The following is a 14850-nucleotide window of genomic DNA, read 5'->3' as shown; positions in this document are numbered from 1 at the left end:
TTTAAAATTCTAATAATGCAAATGTTTTCTGTTAGGTATTGGGTGTGGGTTAAGGTTAGTTTATAGTAATCATAGTTGGCTTTATATAAAAACAATAGAAGTCTATGGTATGTCCCCATTTAGATAGCTGAGAAAACGTGTGTTAAATAGAGGTTGACCGATATAGCAGTTTTACTGATTAAATGGCACCTATAGTTGCTTTTTGGAACTATCTGTTCCAGTTCTATTTTTAGAACTGCTAATAGTTCTGTTTTTTGTTAGGTTTTTTTTTTTCTGTTTTCCTCCATTGAATTAAAAAATTAGAATCCCTGGTGTATTTTGGTCTGCGTTGTGTACCAAATCTTATATTTTCCTGATTATTATTGGAAATCTGGTTGCACAAAAAACTGCATCTGGGATTTTATTGAATTTGGACTCCTGCTTCCTCTGTGTCTGTGCTCATCATGGTAAGAAAAGACTAAGAAATATTTTAACATTCAATAAATACATTTTAAAAACTGCTGGCAATTAATTGGTAATATGTCCACCAGTTTAAATATCGGGACTGGCAAAATCCAATATCGGTCGACCTCTAATTTTAAAGGAATAGTTCACCCAAAATTTAAAATTCTCTCATTCTTCACTTACCCTGATGCAATTCCAGATGTGTATGACTGTCTGTCTTCTGCAGAACATTAATGAAAATTTTTAGAAACATTTTGAAGCTCTGTAGGTCCTTATAATGTAAGGAAATGGGTGCCATCAGGCTGCTGGCTATTTGACAGTCCAAAAGTCATATTTAGGCAGCATAAAAGTAATCCACACGACTCCAGTTGATCAATTAATGTCTTCTAAGCAAATCGATAGGTTGGTGTAAGAAACAAATCAATAATTAAAAGTTTATTAACTTTAAAAAATCCCTTCCTGCCAGCAGTCAACGCATCAGTGACGTAAGCGCAATGACACATTTACGCGAGAAGTCGGAAGCGCTTTGTTTACAACAGAGGAATTAATGTCACGCGAGAGTTGGTTCATTTCAAACAGAAATACAGCGCTGGGCGGAAGCAACGGTTTAAAGTTAAAACCTTTTAATTATCTATTTGTTTCTTACACCAACCTATCGATTTGCTTAGAAGACATTAATTGCTCAACTGTAGACGTGTGGCTTACTTTTATGCTGCCTGAATATGCATTTTGGACCGTCAAATAGCCAGCAGCCTGATGGCACCCATTTCCTTACATTATAAGGACCTACAGAGCTTCAACATTTTTCTAAAAATTTTCATTTGTGTTCTGCTGAAGAAAGACAGTCATACACATGTGGGATTGCATCAGGGTAAGTGACGAATGAGAGAATTTTAATTTTTGGGTGAACTATCCCTTTAAGTGTGTTTTAAAGAGGGTGGTTTAATATTCTCTGGGATGTTTTTCATTTCAACACTATTAAAATTCCAGTTGAGTAAATTTTTTTAAGATCTTTTTTTTTTTTTTTTTTCATTAATTTTGTGACAATTATGCACATTTCCCTGTCTTATCAACATACAGTAAATTAAATTCAGGTCAATAAATTCTACTCCCTACAGTATTATTTTGTAAATATACTGTACAGTTTCTGTTATAGTAATCAGAATTTGATTCTTATTTTATTATTTACTTACTAAATGTCACGAAAATAATGTTACAATTCAAAAAGGGGCCAAAATAGTTTTTGTTTGCTTTGTGCAATGTACAAGTTCTTATTTTTTCTTTTGATGTTGCAGTGAAACATGATTCCAGATCATTCTTGACAGTTTTCATGAGATTCACCCTGTTAGAGTTGGCCTCTGTGTGCTTTAATCTTTGTCCCAAGCTGTGGTCTGTCCCCTTAATGAAAATGTTGACAAGTTAAACCCTTGTTGAAGCATTGCAGTGATGGCTTTCTGGTATCTCTTTCTCTCTCTCTATAGGGGGTTCCGATACATGGGTAATATCTGTGGATGAGAGAGCCAAACATGACCAGCAGTTCCACAGTTTGGCCCCCACATCTGCTGGCTTCATCACAGGTAAACACACACACACACTCACACACACACACACACACACACACACACACACACAGTTGGTTTTCTTTCAATCAAAAGGTGCTATGCAAAGTTCTGAATGCTCATTAGTGCTGATGTTGTCTAAACCCCTGCAGATCTTGATGCGCTCTGAAATTGTAAGATGCAAACAAATCCTTTGATTCCTTTGAATCCTGTGAATCTGCCAATGTCAACCGGCAGTCAGAGCCAAACACACAACTCTGGGAGCCAAACAGATGTATTTCTTTAATTTCTGAATATCAGACACAGAGTGGGAAGAGCACATGCCACATCTACACTGTCAGATTTGAAAGCTAAAAACAAAAAAAACATGACCGTGCCTTCCACATTCCCATTATCTTCCTCACCACCCTCTTCCCCCATGCTAATAAAAATGCCATGCACATTGATTTTGATATTGATAATGACATTGATATTAAAAGCATACCACTTCCTGTTTTCTGCCCATGATGGGTGGATGTCCACTTATACTGGTCTTGGTTCAGTCTCCCAATAGTCTTGAACTAGTATGAGTAAAACAGCATGACTGTTTAGAAAAGTGTCAACTGATCTCAGGTCAGACTAAGCACCTCCTCCACCTCTGCACATGCGACCGAATGAACTCTTGCCTTGCTGCTGACCCACAATAAAACAGTCCCACATTTACATTCACCAGAAAAGCAAACATCAAATGCTTATGCAAACGCTTGCACAATACAGAAGCATCAGAGTTCAAATTCTGATTCCCTGCAAACATGTAGTGAAAGTTACAGTAAAAGAGAATTGTGAGTTGCTGTGTGATATTCACAGAAACAAATAGATGGCAAAGGAGATAGATTAGGGTGTGGCATGTTGATTTCCTCAAGTTAAAAGGAGGTCAATTCATTTCACAATTCAAGTCATTCTGTCATGAAATTTGTTTTTATAGTCTCCAGTTTATGCTTTGACTTTTTTTCCTGTCTTAGAAAGCCTCCTTTTCCTTGGGACTCTCAGAAATTACACCACTCTAAGAAAATTCCAGAAGCGTCTTGAGTACGTCTCTGTGAAAACTTTTTCTCAGGCTTACTTTACTAGTGAGAGAGAGACTGATTACAGTATGTCAAATGTTTCATATATTAGACTGAAAGAAGCATTTATAATACACAACTGTAAAAAATCCCTTCATGTTCTCTTTGCATGATGTAGAATAGATGCATAATTAATGTGTAAACAGCCAATCAAAATCACAAAATGCAAATAGTAATTCCAGCTTGTTCCGGCTGGACTTTGGATGTCTAGTGAAGAGATCGCACTTGAGGGTTTCCAGTTGACTAGTGGATCTCAAAGAGCCTCTTTGTGTTGACTGAAGGATGGCTGTAACTGTGAGTGGCCCACAGTCAAGCAGGCACGGATAGGGAGTTTGTTTTTTGCCTCTCAGGGTATAAAGATGCTCTGTGTGTGTGCATGTGTGCAAAGACACCTGTTATCAAGAGGAAAAATTTAATGGGAACAAAACTGCTTCATATAAACTGCGCATGCCATGCCTGATTTTTTTTTTTAAGCAATAGACCAGTACACAAAACTAAGTATCACAGTGTATTTTTTTTTTTCTGTATCACTCAAGTGCTGTCAATAAACCATGAACATATTTCATTGACAGAACCATCTAAATGGGATTATGTAACTCTCTTAATTATTTTATTGGGGGGCCTGGGTAGCTCAGCGATTATTGAAGCTAGGTTCACACCTTTTAACGAAGTTCCTCTCATCTGACTAAGTAACAGGCAAGTAAAACATCATATTATTCTATTTAATTCATCCATCCCTGGGCGAGTTCAAATCCAGCGCGTGCTGAGTGACTCCAGCCAAGTCTCCTAAGCATCCAAATTGGCCCGGTTGCTAGGGAGGGTAGAGTCACATGGGGTAACCTCCTCGTGGTCACTATAATGTGGTTCTCGTTCTCGGTGGGGCGCGTGGTGAGTTGTTCGTTGATGCCGCAGAGAATAGTGTGAAGCCTCCACACGCACCATGTCTCCGCGGTGACGCGCTCAACGAGCCACGTGATAAGATGCGTGGATTGACGGTGTCAGATGCGGAGGCAATTGAGATTCGTCCTCCGCCACCCAGATTGAGGCGAGTCACTACGCCACCATTAGGACTTAGAGTGCATTGGGAATTGGGCATTCCAAATTGGGGAGAAAAGGGAGAAAATTAAAAAACATTTAAAAATAATTATTATTATTCTATCAATGTTTTACAAGCATAATAAAGCTATTGCCGCATTTTAAAGTGTCATGAAACCCCCCTAGTTCAGCACCAATCGTTCACACCTCAGACTGAAAAAATACTCATGGAATCGGCGTGAACAGATGTAAAAAATGTGGGCTGTTACAGGGGCGGGAAAAGAGGAGGACTGAGGGGGATAGCTGAACAGCACATTATGAGTGGAGATGAAAACAAATGTTCTGGGGCACATGCGGTCTATCAATCTTGGGGCAAAAGTGTGAAGAGTAAAAAAACGATAGAACGGTTTACAAATCTGCAAAGAGATTTGGATGTTTTGTTCAAACTTTTGAGAATGAAGTGAGAACAGCACTCTCAATGCGAGAGCAGACATTACCAATTAAACCAGCACTGCTTTGAGACTTCACATTAATTCATAGATATTTATTCTTACAAGGAGTGTTTCAGGTTTAATACAAGTGAAACTCTATTGATAGCATTTGTGGCTTGTTGATTACAACAAAATAATTTAGACTCGTCCCTTTTACTAAAGACAAAAATCATGTTCAGTAAGGCACATAAGTAAACGGGTCCAATACACAAAACTTTAAATACACAGATTTTCAAAATTACAGCTGCAGTACTTAAGAATAATGCATGCTAAATTGTGATAAAATTGCTTACCTAGTCTGTGTAAAGTTACGTCTTGTTGTCCTGTTTGTGATCAGACATTTGGAGAATAAGTGATGGAATCAGCGCTCTGTCTAACAGCCTCCCCTCATAAACAGCATGTTTGGAGCGCGAGTAGTAGAACTGCAGCCAAGAAACGCTCGCTCCGGTCCAGTTATGGACTGTGGTCCATTCTGATGAGTGATTTCTATCTCATCACGGTGTTTAGTGTTAAAGTCTGCCCTCATGTCTTTTCCGCGAGTGCTGTTAAAGTCTTGCGCCTGCCCGGAACAGCTGTTACGTCATTGAGTTTGAACTCTCCGCTGTAATGTGAGCTCATGCACGAGGCAGCGCTGTGATTGGATGGAAGCATGAATATTGTGGACAAATGTTCAGAATCTACTGACGTACGTGTGTACTAACCTACCAATCATAACTCAGAGTTTACGCATATGTCTCATTTTTGTGATGTTGCTTCAACTTTCGTTTTTAAACCGCGAAGAACGAAATGGCTCAATAAAATAAAAATAAATAATGTCCACTTTTCCCTTAAAAATAAATGCAGTGAGTGCTGTCATTGTTTTCAATCATGTGCAACCTGTCCATATCTGTTAACATCTAAAAAAAAAAGTGTTTTGGGGGTTTCACAACCCTTTAATATCTCAACATTAATTTTGGGTTAAGGTTCATTGAAAATCTGAGATGTTTATTATAGATTATGTTAATTTAAGTTTAGTAATTATGTTTGTTTCCCACTTCTCTCATTTTCTCTCTAGGTGACCAGGCCAGGAATTTCTTCCTCCAGTCAGGCTTATCTGCTCCCATCCTCGCCCAGATATGGTACACAATTCCTTTAAGCCATACTCCTTTCTTATCCAGACTTAATCCAGTATATACAACTGATCAGTAATTAGAAGGGGTGTAACAGTGTATCATGGCACAATAATGTGACTACGCATTGTGGAGATTGGACTTTTTTTTTATTTATTTATTTTTATTTTTTTATAAGCATCTGTATCCAAAACACTTTTAATAAAAGTTCTAAATTTTAAATCTTTTTCATATGTCTTGAAAGTAATAATAACTATAATAAAACTTTCTATCTTAACGTTTCTTGATTCAGGCATAGTTTAAAGAATCGTAAACTGAACCGAACCATGAGCTCGGTATCACAAACCGAATCCTGAGATGAGTGAACCGTTACTCCCCTAGTAATTAGTAACTGAGTAGTAATTAGTTCAGGTTAATCTGTTACTTAAGGTATAATCTATACCTTTGGAAATTGATTGTGTCACAGGTTCCTGATCCTGAATGATTATGATGAATTAAATAGAATAATATGATGTTTTACTTGCCTGTTACTTAGTCAGATGAGAGGAACTTCATTAAAAGGTGTGAACCTTTTTTTGCAGGGCTCTGGCTGACATGAACAACGATGGGAAGATGGACATGCATGAATTTTCCATCGCCATGAAGCTGATTAAACTGAAGCTGCAGGGTCACCCCCTCCCTCCTTCCCTGCCGCCCTCCATGAAGCAGCAGCCCCTCTCCATACCCCCACAGCCTCCCTTTGGTGAGGACGCTGAATGTCACTGAATGTAACATATTGAGACACAGATTAGGTCTTAGTCCAGTACTACAGTAGACTAGACCTAGTCTCTGTCCTAAATCAGTCACTCAGATTAAATAAATAAATAAATATCCTTACAGAAAGTGTACATTATAGTCCTGGCCAGTTAACAAATCCATCAAGTTTTCGTTAAACTAAAGTATAACCCTTAGAAGTATAGAAGTATAGACCTTATCAGACAAGATCCATCTGTTAATATGCTTTTGTTTCTGATTGCTTTCTACAGGAATGCCCAGTATGGGTACCATGCCAGGCCTGCCAGCAGTGCCACCCATGCCCTTGCCCCCTCTGCCAGCGGGTGTGCCAGGGATGGGTGTGTCTCCTCCTCTGGTGGCATCAGTAACCCCACCCGTACCATCCCTGGCCAATGGCGCACCTGCTGTTATACAAACTATTACTGGATTTTCCCATCCATGTAATCTAAACACTCACTCACAGTTACTTAGGCCTGCTTGTACTGCTAAACATGCTAATTTATGAGTGTTTGTCTCTGTCTCTCAGCTGCTGGACTCAACAAAACCTCTTCGTTCAACCGTTCCAGTATCAAGCTACAGAAGGGCCAGTCTGTAGAGGCACCCAGGTACATACATGCTTATTTGCATACGCTCACACTTCACGCAGTATGAACAGACACTTAATAGATGTTAGCACACCAACATTATCTGTCTCTCTCACGCTCTAGTGTTCCGACAGCTCCTCCTACAGACTGGGCTGTGCCTCAGTCCTCTCGGCTCAAGTACCGGCAGCTCTTTAACAGCCACGACAAAATGATGAGTGGTTATCTCACAGGTACACCCTCCATCACACAAACTGTCCATACTCATGGATAGTGGTCAAAGGAAGTGGGTTTTTAAATGGCTGATGGCTAAAGAGTTGGGTGGTTGATGGCTGATATGTGTATTATACAATTTAATGATAACAAATAAGGCATACACAAACTTGTGAGATTTTAGTGAACACCTATTTTTAGGGTTTAATCGTTAATTTAATGCGTTAATTTAGTGTGATTACTTATATAAAAATACGTTAAAAAAATGCACGCAATTAATCATGTCCCCAGAACGTAATATGGAATATTCCAACCATTGGAGCAATTCAAGCTTGAAGTACCACCTGTTTTCAGCATTGTTCGGTTGAAGAGGGTACCGAACTGCGAGTCCTGAACAAAACAGTTTGGTGAATACATGTTTACACATTAGCTTCCACTCAGCTGACAGTGTATGAAAGTAGGTACGTGATTAGCTAGTTAGCTATAAGCTCGTTGCCATGGAGAGTAAAAGATGGACTTTGTTTATTTACTTTATGGCATTGCATCTCACCAACTAGGTAACAACAAAGGGTGAAATCAACACTCAACAGACACAATCCACCACCGCACCGTTGTCTGCTGAGCAGCAAAAAGATGCTCTGATGTTTACCTTTCAATCATTACTGACTGCACTGACAAACTATAGCTGGCTAACAGCCAACAGATGAGATAAACATGAGTGACATGATTGTCAGGGAGAGAGTTAACATTACATTAGTTATATTGAAAAGGGAAAATGATGGAGTCATTTTTATTAACTTTCCAGTATGTATTTCACAAACTAGTTGGCAACTTACCGGAAAGACACCGCTTAACTCCGCACTGTCTGCAGAACCACCAACAGCTCAGCTCTGTAAACAATGGAGTCGGAGCATTCTGCTGGACAAACTACGTTATGACACCAATTTTAAATCACGCAAGCATTGTTTTCTGCAATATATGTTCTGAAAAAAGTTTTAATATCTGCGAATTTGGAGAACATATACACCAATACCGATATATCTGTGAAAGGCTAATATCGGCCGACCGATAAAGTATAAACATTTTAGTATAAAGTAGCCCGAAACACACCAGGGACTCTTACTTTAAAAAGACAAAATGATTCAAAAACTATCGTCAACTATTGCCATAGATTTTTGCCGATAACAATAGTTCCAAAAAGCAACTATCGGCACCGATTAATCGGTAAAACCGAAATATCTGTGTAACAGTTAAAGGACGGGAGAGGAGGCGGGAACCGACTGAACAGTCAACATAAGGTTTAACATAAAACTCAACATAAAATAAACGTAAACACATGCAGTACGGCCGCGTGTGTCTCTCTTTCTCGAACTGGCGTCTCTGGCTCCCCTTTATCTTGCTCTCCCGCTGATCATCTGATTCAGCGCCGGCTGTGCACCCTCACGGACCGGCCACGCCCTCCTCCTCGTCACAATCGGTCTACCTCTACTTAATAATATGTGGAAACAGAAAATGTTTATCTGTTGACAAGGCTGTTGAGAGATTTAACACTTTTTTTTATTAAACGAGCAAGCAGGTATGGTTGTCAGCAGATGCTGATGATCTGAAAATGGCCAAATATTGGCTGAAATAGTAATTGGCTTGAATATAGCCCCGCCTACTCTACATAGCTGTACACTGCTATAAAAATTCCCATTAAAATTAGCTGTGAATTTTGCTTTCATTGTGGACAGAAAAATTACTTTATACAGCACTCTTGTCACATCGTTCCTACTTAGGACAACATGTTAAATGTTTGCCATAGCCACCATGTTGCACAAAACCTTAACTTAATGTGACGGCTGGCAGGGCTCAGTTGTATCATTACCGCCCTTAGTGGCAAGGGTTGGTTTTCATTTACCCTAAAGAATTAAGACTATTTAGGTGTCATCAGAAGTTTTGAAGAGATGAAGCCGTTTTTGTTTTAGTATGATCCATATCAGAAAAAAGAACAACCTAGCTCATTCCTCACGCTAGTCAATAAATATGTTCACAATGTAAATTTAACCTGTGCCCACTCTGTTTTCTCATTCAGGGAACTGATTTTTTAAATTCGATGAGCTTGCAGACATTAGAGTACTCGTGATGAGTAACATTGATTACTCAGTAAACTTTACAGGAAACAAAGGGTGCTGATTCAACATGCTCAACAACCTCACTTTCACTTCTGTTTCCTGCCTGTCTTTCTCTCTCCTTTTCTGCTCTAGGTCCACAGGCCAGAACTATTCTAATGCAGTCCAGTCTACCGCAGGCCCAGCTGGCCACCATCTGGTGCGGGTCCAACATATTCTTATTACTGTGTCTCAGTCTCGCGTTTAAAACCCAAACAAAGCTCAGAGCATTCTGAGATGTGTATCAGTGTAAATTGTTATGAGTTCATCAGACTGTTTTTTTTTTTTTTTTTTTAACATGCTGTTCTTGAGACCTTTGTATTGCCTTTTGACTCCCTAACATGCACCACCTTTTTGTCTCTATAGGAACCTGTCAGATATAGACCAGGATGGAAAGTTGACTGCGGAGGAGTTTATTCTGGCCATGCACTTGATTGACATGGCCATGTATGGTCTGCCCCTCCCCCCTTTACTACCACCTGACCTCATACCTCCAACATTCAGGTGAGAGACCCAACTAACGGCATAGCCTTGTCTACGCAAACACATTTTCACTAAATGGCTTAATGGTGCATTTATCAATTATCAGCATGTTTAGGATTATATGCAGTCTCATTTGTTTCAAAAAGGTAAATTTAATTTTTATTGAAATGTTATTACAATTGTGGAAATGTACAGCTCAGGTTATAGATGTTTGTTTATTTTTGGCATACATTCACTTGATTTCACTTGACATGACTATGCGTGGTCCTTTGTGTTTTCGTATAGAAGAATGCGCTCTGGTAGTGGAGTGTCTGTGACCAGTATGCTCTCGACAGACCTACGGTCACAGGAAGAGCCCGAGGAGGAGGAGAAAGAGCCAGAGAAAAGACTTCCAGGTGAGGCGACAAGGGTCAATCCTGAATATTTTCCTCAAGGAAACTCATGTCTTGTTCGCTTTTTAGCCACCAGTTTAAATATTTGTGGACTTGTGCTCCTGAGCACAAATGTAAATTTTTATGGTCACCTGGCAGTGACAACTGCTACATTATTTTGTGTAAATGTCTTAAAATCATCTTTGTGCCCTCCCACAGTCACATTTGAAGATAAGAAACGTGAGAACTTTGAGCGGGGAAACCTTGAGCTGGAGAAACGTCGGCAGGCGCTACTGGAACAGCAGAGGAAAGAGCAAGAGAGATTGGCAGCACTAGAGAAAGAGGAGCAGGAGAGGAGAGAGAGAGAGCGACTGGAACAGGAGAGACGCAGACAACAGGAGCTGGACAAACAGCTGGAGAGACAGAGAGAGCTGGAGAGACAGAGGGAGGAGGAGAGACGCAAGGAGATTGAGAGAAGAGAGGCGAGTAGAAATAATTAATCCCTTGTCTGTGCGAAATCGTATCCAACCTTTCAATCCCTGTCTTAACCATGTTCACCTGTGTAGAACAATAGTCCTACCTCTATATGGGTGATTTAGACAAATTTACAGCTCACACATTTTGGAACAAAAGAATTCATATCAGTGCTTTAAAAAATATATGAGCTCACATTTCTGCTTTTAAACCCTCCATAATGCCTTGCCCCAAAGACTTTGTTAGTGCATTACTGTTTAAAGGGATAGTTCACCCAAAAATAAAAAAATTCTCATCATTCACTCACAATCATGCCATCCCAGATGTGTATGACTTTCTTCTGCAGAACACAAATGAACATTTTTAGAAGAATATCTCAGCTCTGTAGGTCCATACAATGCAAGTGAATGTTTAAACTTTGAAGCTCCAAAAAACACATAAAGACAGAAGTAATCCATATGACACCAGAGGTTTAAACCATGTCTTCTGAAGCGATCCAGTCGTTTTTGAGTGAGAACAGACCAAAATTAAATTCCTTTTTCACTCTTCATCTTGCCGTCTCTAGGCTCCTTCATGATGTCAAGCTCGATTGCACTTCTTAGTGCTAGACGCATGCATAGAACGCTAGATGGCGCAGGGAATGTCAAGTTTTATAATGAAAAAGGAGTTAAATTTGGGTCTGTTCTCGCCTAAAACCAATGGGATCAGTTCTGAAGACATGGATTTAACCACTGGAGTCATATGGATTATTTTTATGCTGACTTTATGTGCTTTTTGGAGCTTCAAAATTTTGGTCACCATTCACTTCCATTATATTGCTCTACAGAGCTGAGATGTTCTTCTAAAAATCTTCATTTGTGTTCAGCAGAAGAAAGTCATACATATATGGGATGGGATGTATTTTCATTTTTGGGTGAACTATCCCTTTAACAAACTAAGGTGCATATCAAAATTATTTAAATAATAATGTAGTAATTGACCACATGCCACAGCTGCTGCCAGTAGAACTTGTATGAATGCTCTTTTAAAAAGGGGCCATATCCAGCATATTTTTAACAATAATTTTATTTTTCTCCCTGAAATCTTATAATAATGTTGTTCAAGGTTCTATAGCACCAAAACCTATAATAGTTTAGCTTTTCATGACCAATTCTCACCCTCTTGCAGCAAGGAAAGTGAGTTTTTCATGATATATCCCTTTTAAAAAGACAGAAAGAAAAAAACACTACATACTTTTTTGTTAGGAGAAAAACACTTTAGTCTGTTGCACTTTCCTTGTGAAAGTTGACCTTTTAATGTACGTATATGTGCGTGTAACCCTGTGTTTGTTGTGTGTGAAGGCTGCTAAGCGTGAACTGGAGCGTCAGCGTCAGTTAGAGTGGGAGAGAACACGGCGACAGGAGCTGCTCACTCAGAGAAACAGAGAGCAGGAGAACATCGTCCTGCTCAAAGCCCGCAAGAAAACACTCGAGTTTGAACTGGAGGCTCTGGTACAAACGCTTCAATACACTGTTTTACATTTACAAGCTTGCAGATTTAAATAGATAAGCTTGCTCATACATCAGATGTAATCATATTAATAAGGCAACTACAAAGATGTAGACGGAGTGCTAATCTCAACATTTGCATTTGTTCTGTTAAATGTCACCAATTCTGATGCTCATGAATTGGATAGTTTAACTCATTCTTCTATTGTTCTTCTTATCTGTTTTCCACAGAATGATAAGAAGTCTCAATTGGAGGGTAAACTCCAGGACATTAGTTTCCGACTTTCGGCCCAAAGACACGAGATCGAGAGCACCAATAAGACCCGAGAGCTCCGCATTGCTGAAATCACCTGCCTGCAACAGCAGCTGCAGGTTTGTTTTTGTCTGTTAATCCTTCACTTACCTCTTCTACTTCCTCATTTCTCTCTTCTTCCATCCTCTCTCTCACCTCATACAGAAGCATCAGCACAGGTCTCAGCTTCCTTTTAGTATTCACACCATTTAAATTAGTCCCTACTCTCCAGTTTGTGGTGTTGCGGTATGGTAAGCAACAGTTTTGGGGACGTTTTTGCACATTGCATCTGGTGCAGGAAACACTGGTTTACATCCATCCGTCCATCCATCATATTATATACATATTTACAAACACTTATACACACATTAAAGATAGCAATGTTTTGTTTTATATAAGACATTTTTATTTGTACAGTGCTTTTCACAACAGACGTCGTTTCAAAGCAGCTGTACGGGAAATTATGCTATAACAGAAAATAAAGCCAATAATGTGTCACCATTGTGCTATTTGATAAAAATAAGATTGTTATAAAGCAATCATTGTATTTATTTTTTTTTTTTTGTCTCTTTATCTCTCTCAGGAGTCTCAGCAGTGGTTGAGCAGGTTGATTCCTGATAAACAGTGTCTGAATGACCAGCTGAAGCAGGTTCAGCAGAATAGTCTGCACAGTAAGAATACATTCCTCCACATTGCTTTAAAGATCCAGCACTCTTGGCCAGTGTCCCGGTCAAATATTAACAGAAGATCAGGGTTAGATACCACTTCCAGGATAAATCATTTTGAAGCAGTTGCTGAAAGACTATGCTTCCATCATTGTAGTGCTGGTGGCCTGTTAAAGGAATATTCCGGGTTCAATACAAGTTCAATCAGCAGCATTTGTGGCATACTTGTTTCGAACCCAGATTATTCCTTTATGTCCAAGTGGATGAATGACCTATTAACAGACAATTTCTGTGAAAGACAGTACCTAGTTTTGGGCTAAATTCTGAATCCTGAAAAATTGGCCCATATGGTGTAACCATGAAACTACTGTATGCTTTGAATATATTTATTAAAAATTCCAAAGGAATGACAGTCAGATGCTTCATATGCAGTTAAAAACCCCAAATGAGTGACTCCAGCCAGGTCTCCTAAGCAACCAAATTGGCCCGGTTTCTAGGGAGTGTAGAGTCACGTGGGGTATCCTCCTCGTGGTTGCTATAATGTGTGGTTCTTGCTCTCGGTGGGGCGCGTGGATGCCGCGGAGAATGGCGTGGGCCTCCATGCACGCTACGTCTCCACGGTAACTCAACGAGCCATGTGATAAAATGCGCGGATTGATTGTGTCAGATGCGGAGGCAATTGAGATTCGTCCACCGCCACCCGGATTGAGGCGAGTCACTACGCCACCACGGGACTTAGAGCGCATTGGGAATTGGGCATTTCAAATTGGGGTGAAAAGGGGAGAAAATAAAAAACAAAAACAAATGAATGCTATGTGAAATGGTGTATAATGTACAGAATCAAGTCCAGAGATGGACACACATCATCTGACCTCATGTCATTTTGGACCCTATTTTGTATCAAATTCTAAACTGTGCATTGTTGGCGTTCACCGAGTCAGTTGCAGTCTAACTGGTCTGTGAGGTGGTGCCACCTGGTGTTCTACTTTCTGCCAATTATCGCCTCTGATTAAGGATGAGGATCAGCCCAACATGCCTTTTGCAAACAGCTTGAAATTCAAGACACAATTAAATGTGTATTCAAAGTCCTTGCCCTTAACACACCCACATAAATAATTTGTAACAATAAAAACCACAAACTGTCACTGTAATCTGCAATTGAAAGCATCTAGTTTTCCCTTGAAAACTACTGTGCCCTCAAGTTCACACAGGTGTCCTAGCATAGTAACCACAGATTTCATCGCATTTACTAAAGACATGTTTGACAACCAGCTAATCTCCAAATATTTTTGTCTAAATTTTGAACTGTATTATCTAATAAAGAGCCTAAATATATCTTTTTGTGAAATCTTTTGTTTGAAAAGTGTGCTTGTGCTGTTTTTCTTTTTTATATATATATATATATATATATAAATTGCACATGGTTTGATATTTTGCTGTCTAACGCAATACCATTCATAGATTAAGTGTAGCTTAATTGTCCAAGTACTGTTTGGGCTGATTCATATCACATCATCTCCAATCACAAACTACTTTTCATTGCTTTCTATGTGAATGAGTGAAGAGTGAAGCTCTTTTTTGTTTGTTGAAAAGTTTAGGATATGCTCTCAGGACTGATC

At 39.4% G+C, this 14850-nt stretch overlaps 1 protein-coding gene across 6 annotated transcripts in view; it reads left to right on the top strand.

Annotated features, from left to right (window-relative positions):
* Positions 1 to 14850, top strand: part of LOC127445304 (intersectin-1-like) — a 72418-nt gene that overhangs the window by 19520 nt on the left and 38048 nt on the right. For 5 of the 6 annotated variants that reach the window (XR_007897959.1, XM_051705282.1, XM_051705284.1 and 2 more), the window contains exons 3-15: positions 1926 to 2021; positions 5687 to 5750; positions 6323 to 6483; positions 6767 to 6955; positions 7042 to 7120; positions 7223 to 7329; positions 9556 to 9619; positions 9826 to 9963; positions 10228 to 10337; positions 10533 to 10795; positions 12128 to 12277; positions 12506 to 12646; positions 13150 to 13237. Coding sequence is in view for 5 of the 6 variants with exons in the window: in XM_051705282.1 (XP_051561242.1) it covers positions 1926 to 2021; positions 5687 to 5750; positions 6323 to 6483; positions 6767 to 6955; positions 7042 to 7120; positions 7223 to 7329; positions 9556 to 9619; positions 9826 to 9963; positions 10228 to 10337; positions 10533 to 10795; positions 12128 to 12277; positions 12506 to 12646; positions 13150 to 13237 (1650 nt within the window). In the remaining variant the exon portion in view is untranslated. The remainder of the gene's footprint in view (positions 1 to 1925; positions 2022 to 5686; positions 5751 to 6322; positions 6484 to 6766; positions 6956 to 7041; positions 7121 to 7222; positions 7330 to 9555; positions 9620 to 9825; positions 9964 to 10227; positions 10338 to 10532; positions 10796 to 12127; positions 12278 to 12505; positions 12647 to 13149; positions 13238 to 14850) is intronic. The other variant, XM_051705283.1, reaches the window with a different exon arrangement.

Source organism: Myxocyprinus asiaticus, chromosome 8 (assembly GCF_019703515.2).
Source record: "Myxocyprinus asiaticus isolate MX2 ecotype Aquarium Trade chromosome 8, UBuf_Myxa_2, whole genome shotgun sequence".
Classification (NCBI taxonomy): domain Eukaryota; kingdom Metazoa; phylum Chordata; class Actinopteri; order Cypriniformes; family Catostomidae; genus Myxocyprinus; species Myxocyprinus asiaticus.
This window is presented reverse-complemented; position numbering and strand designations above follow the sequence as displayed.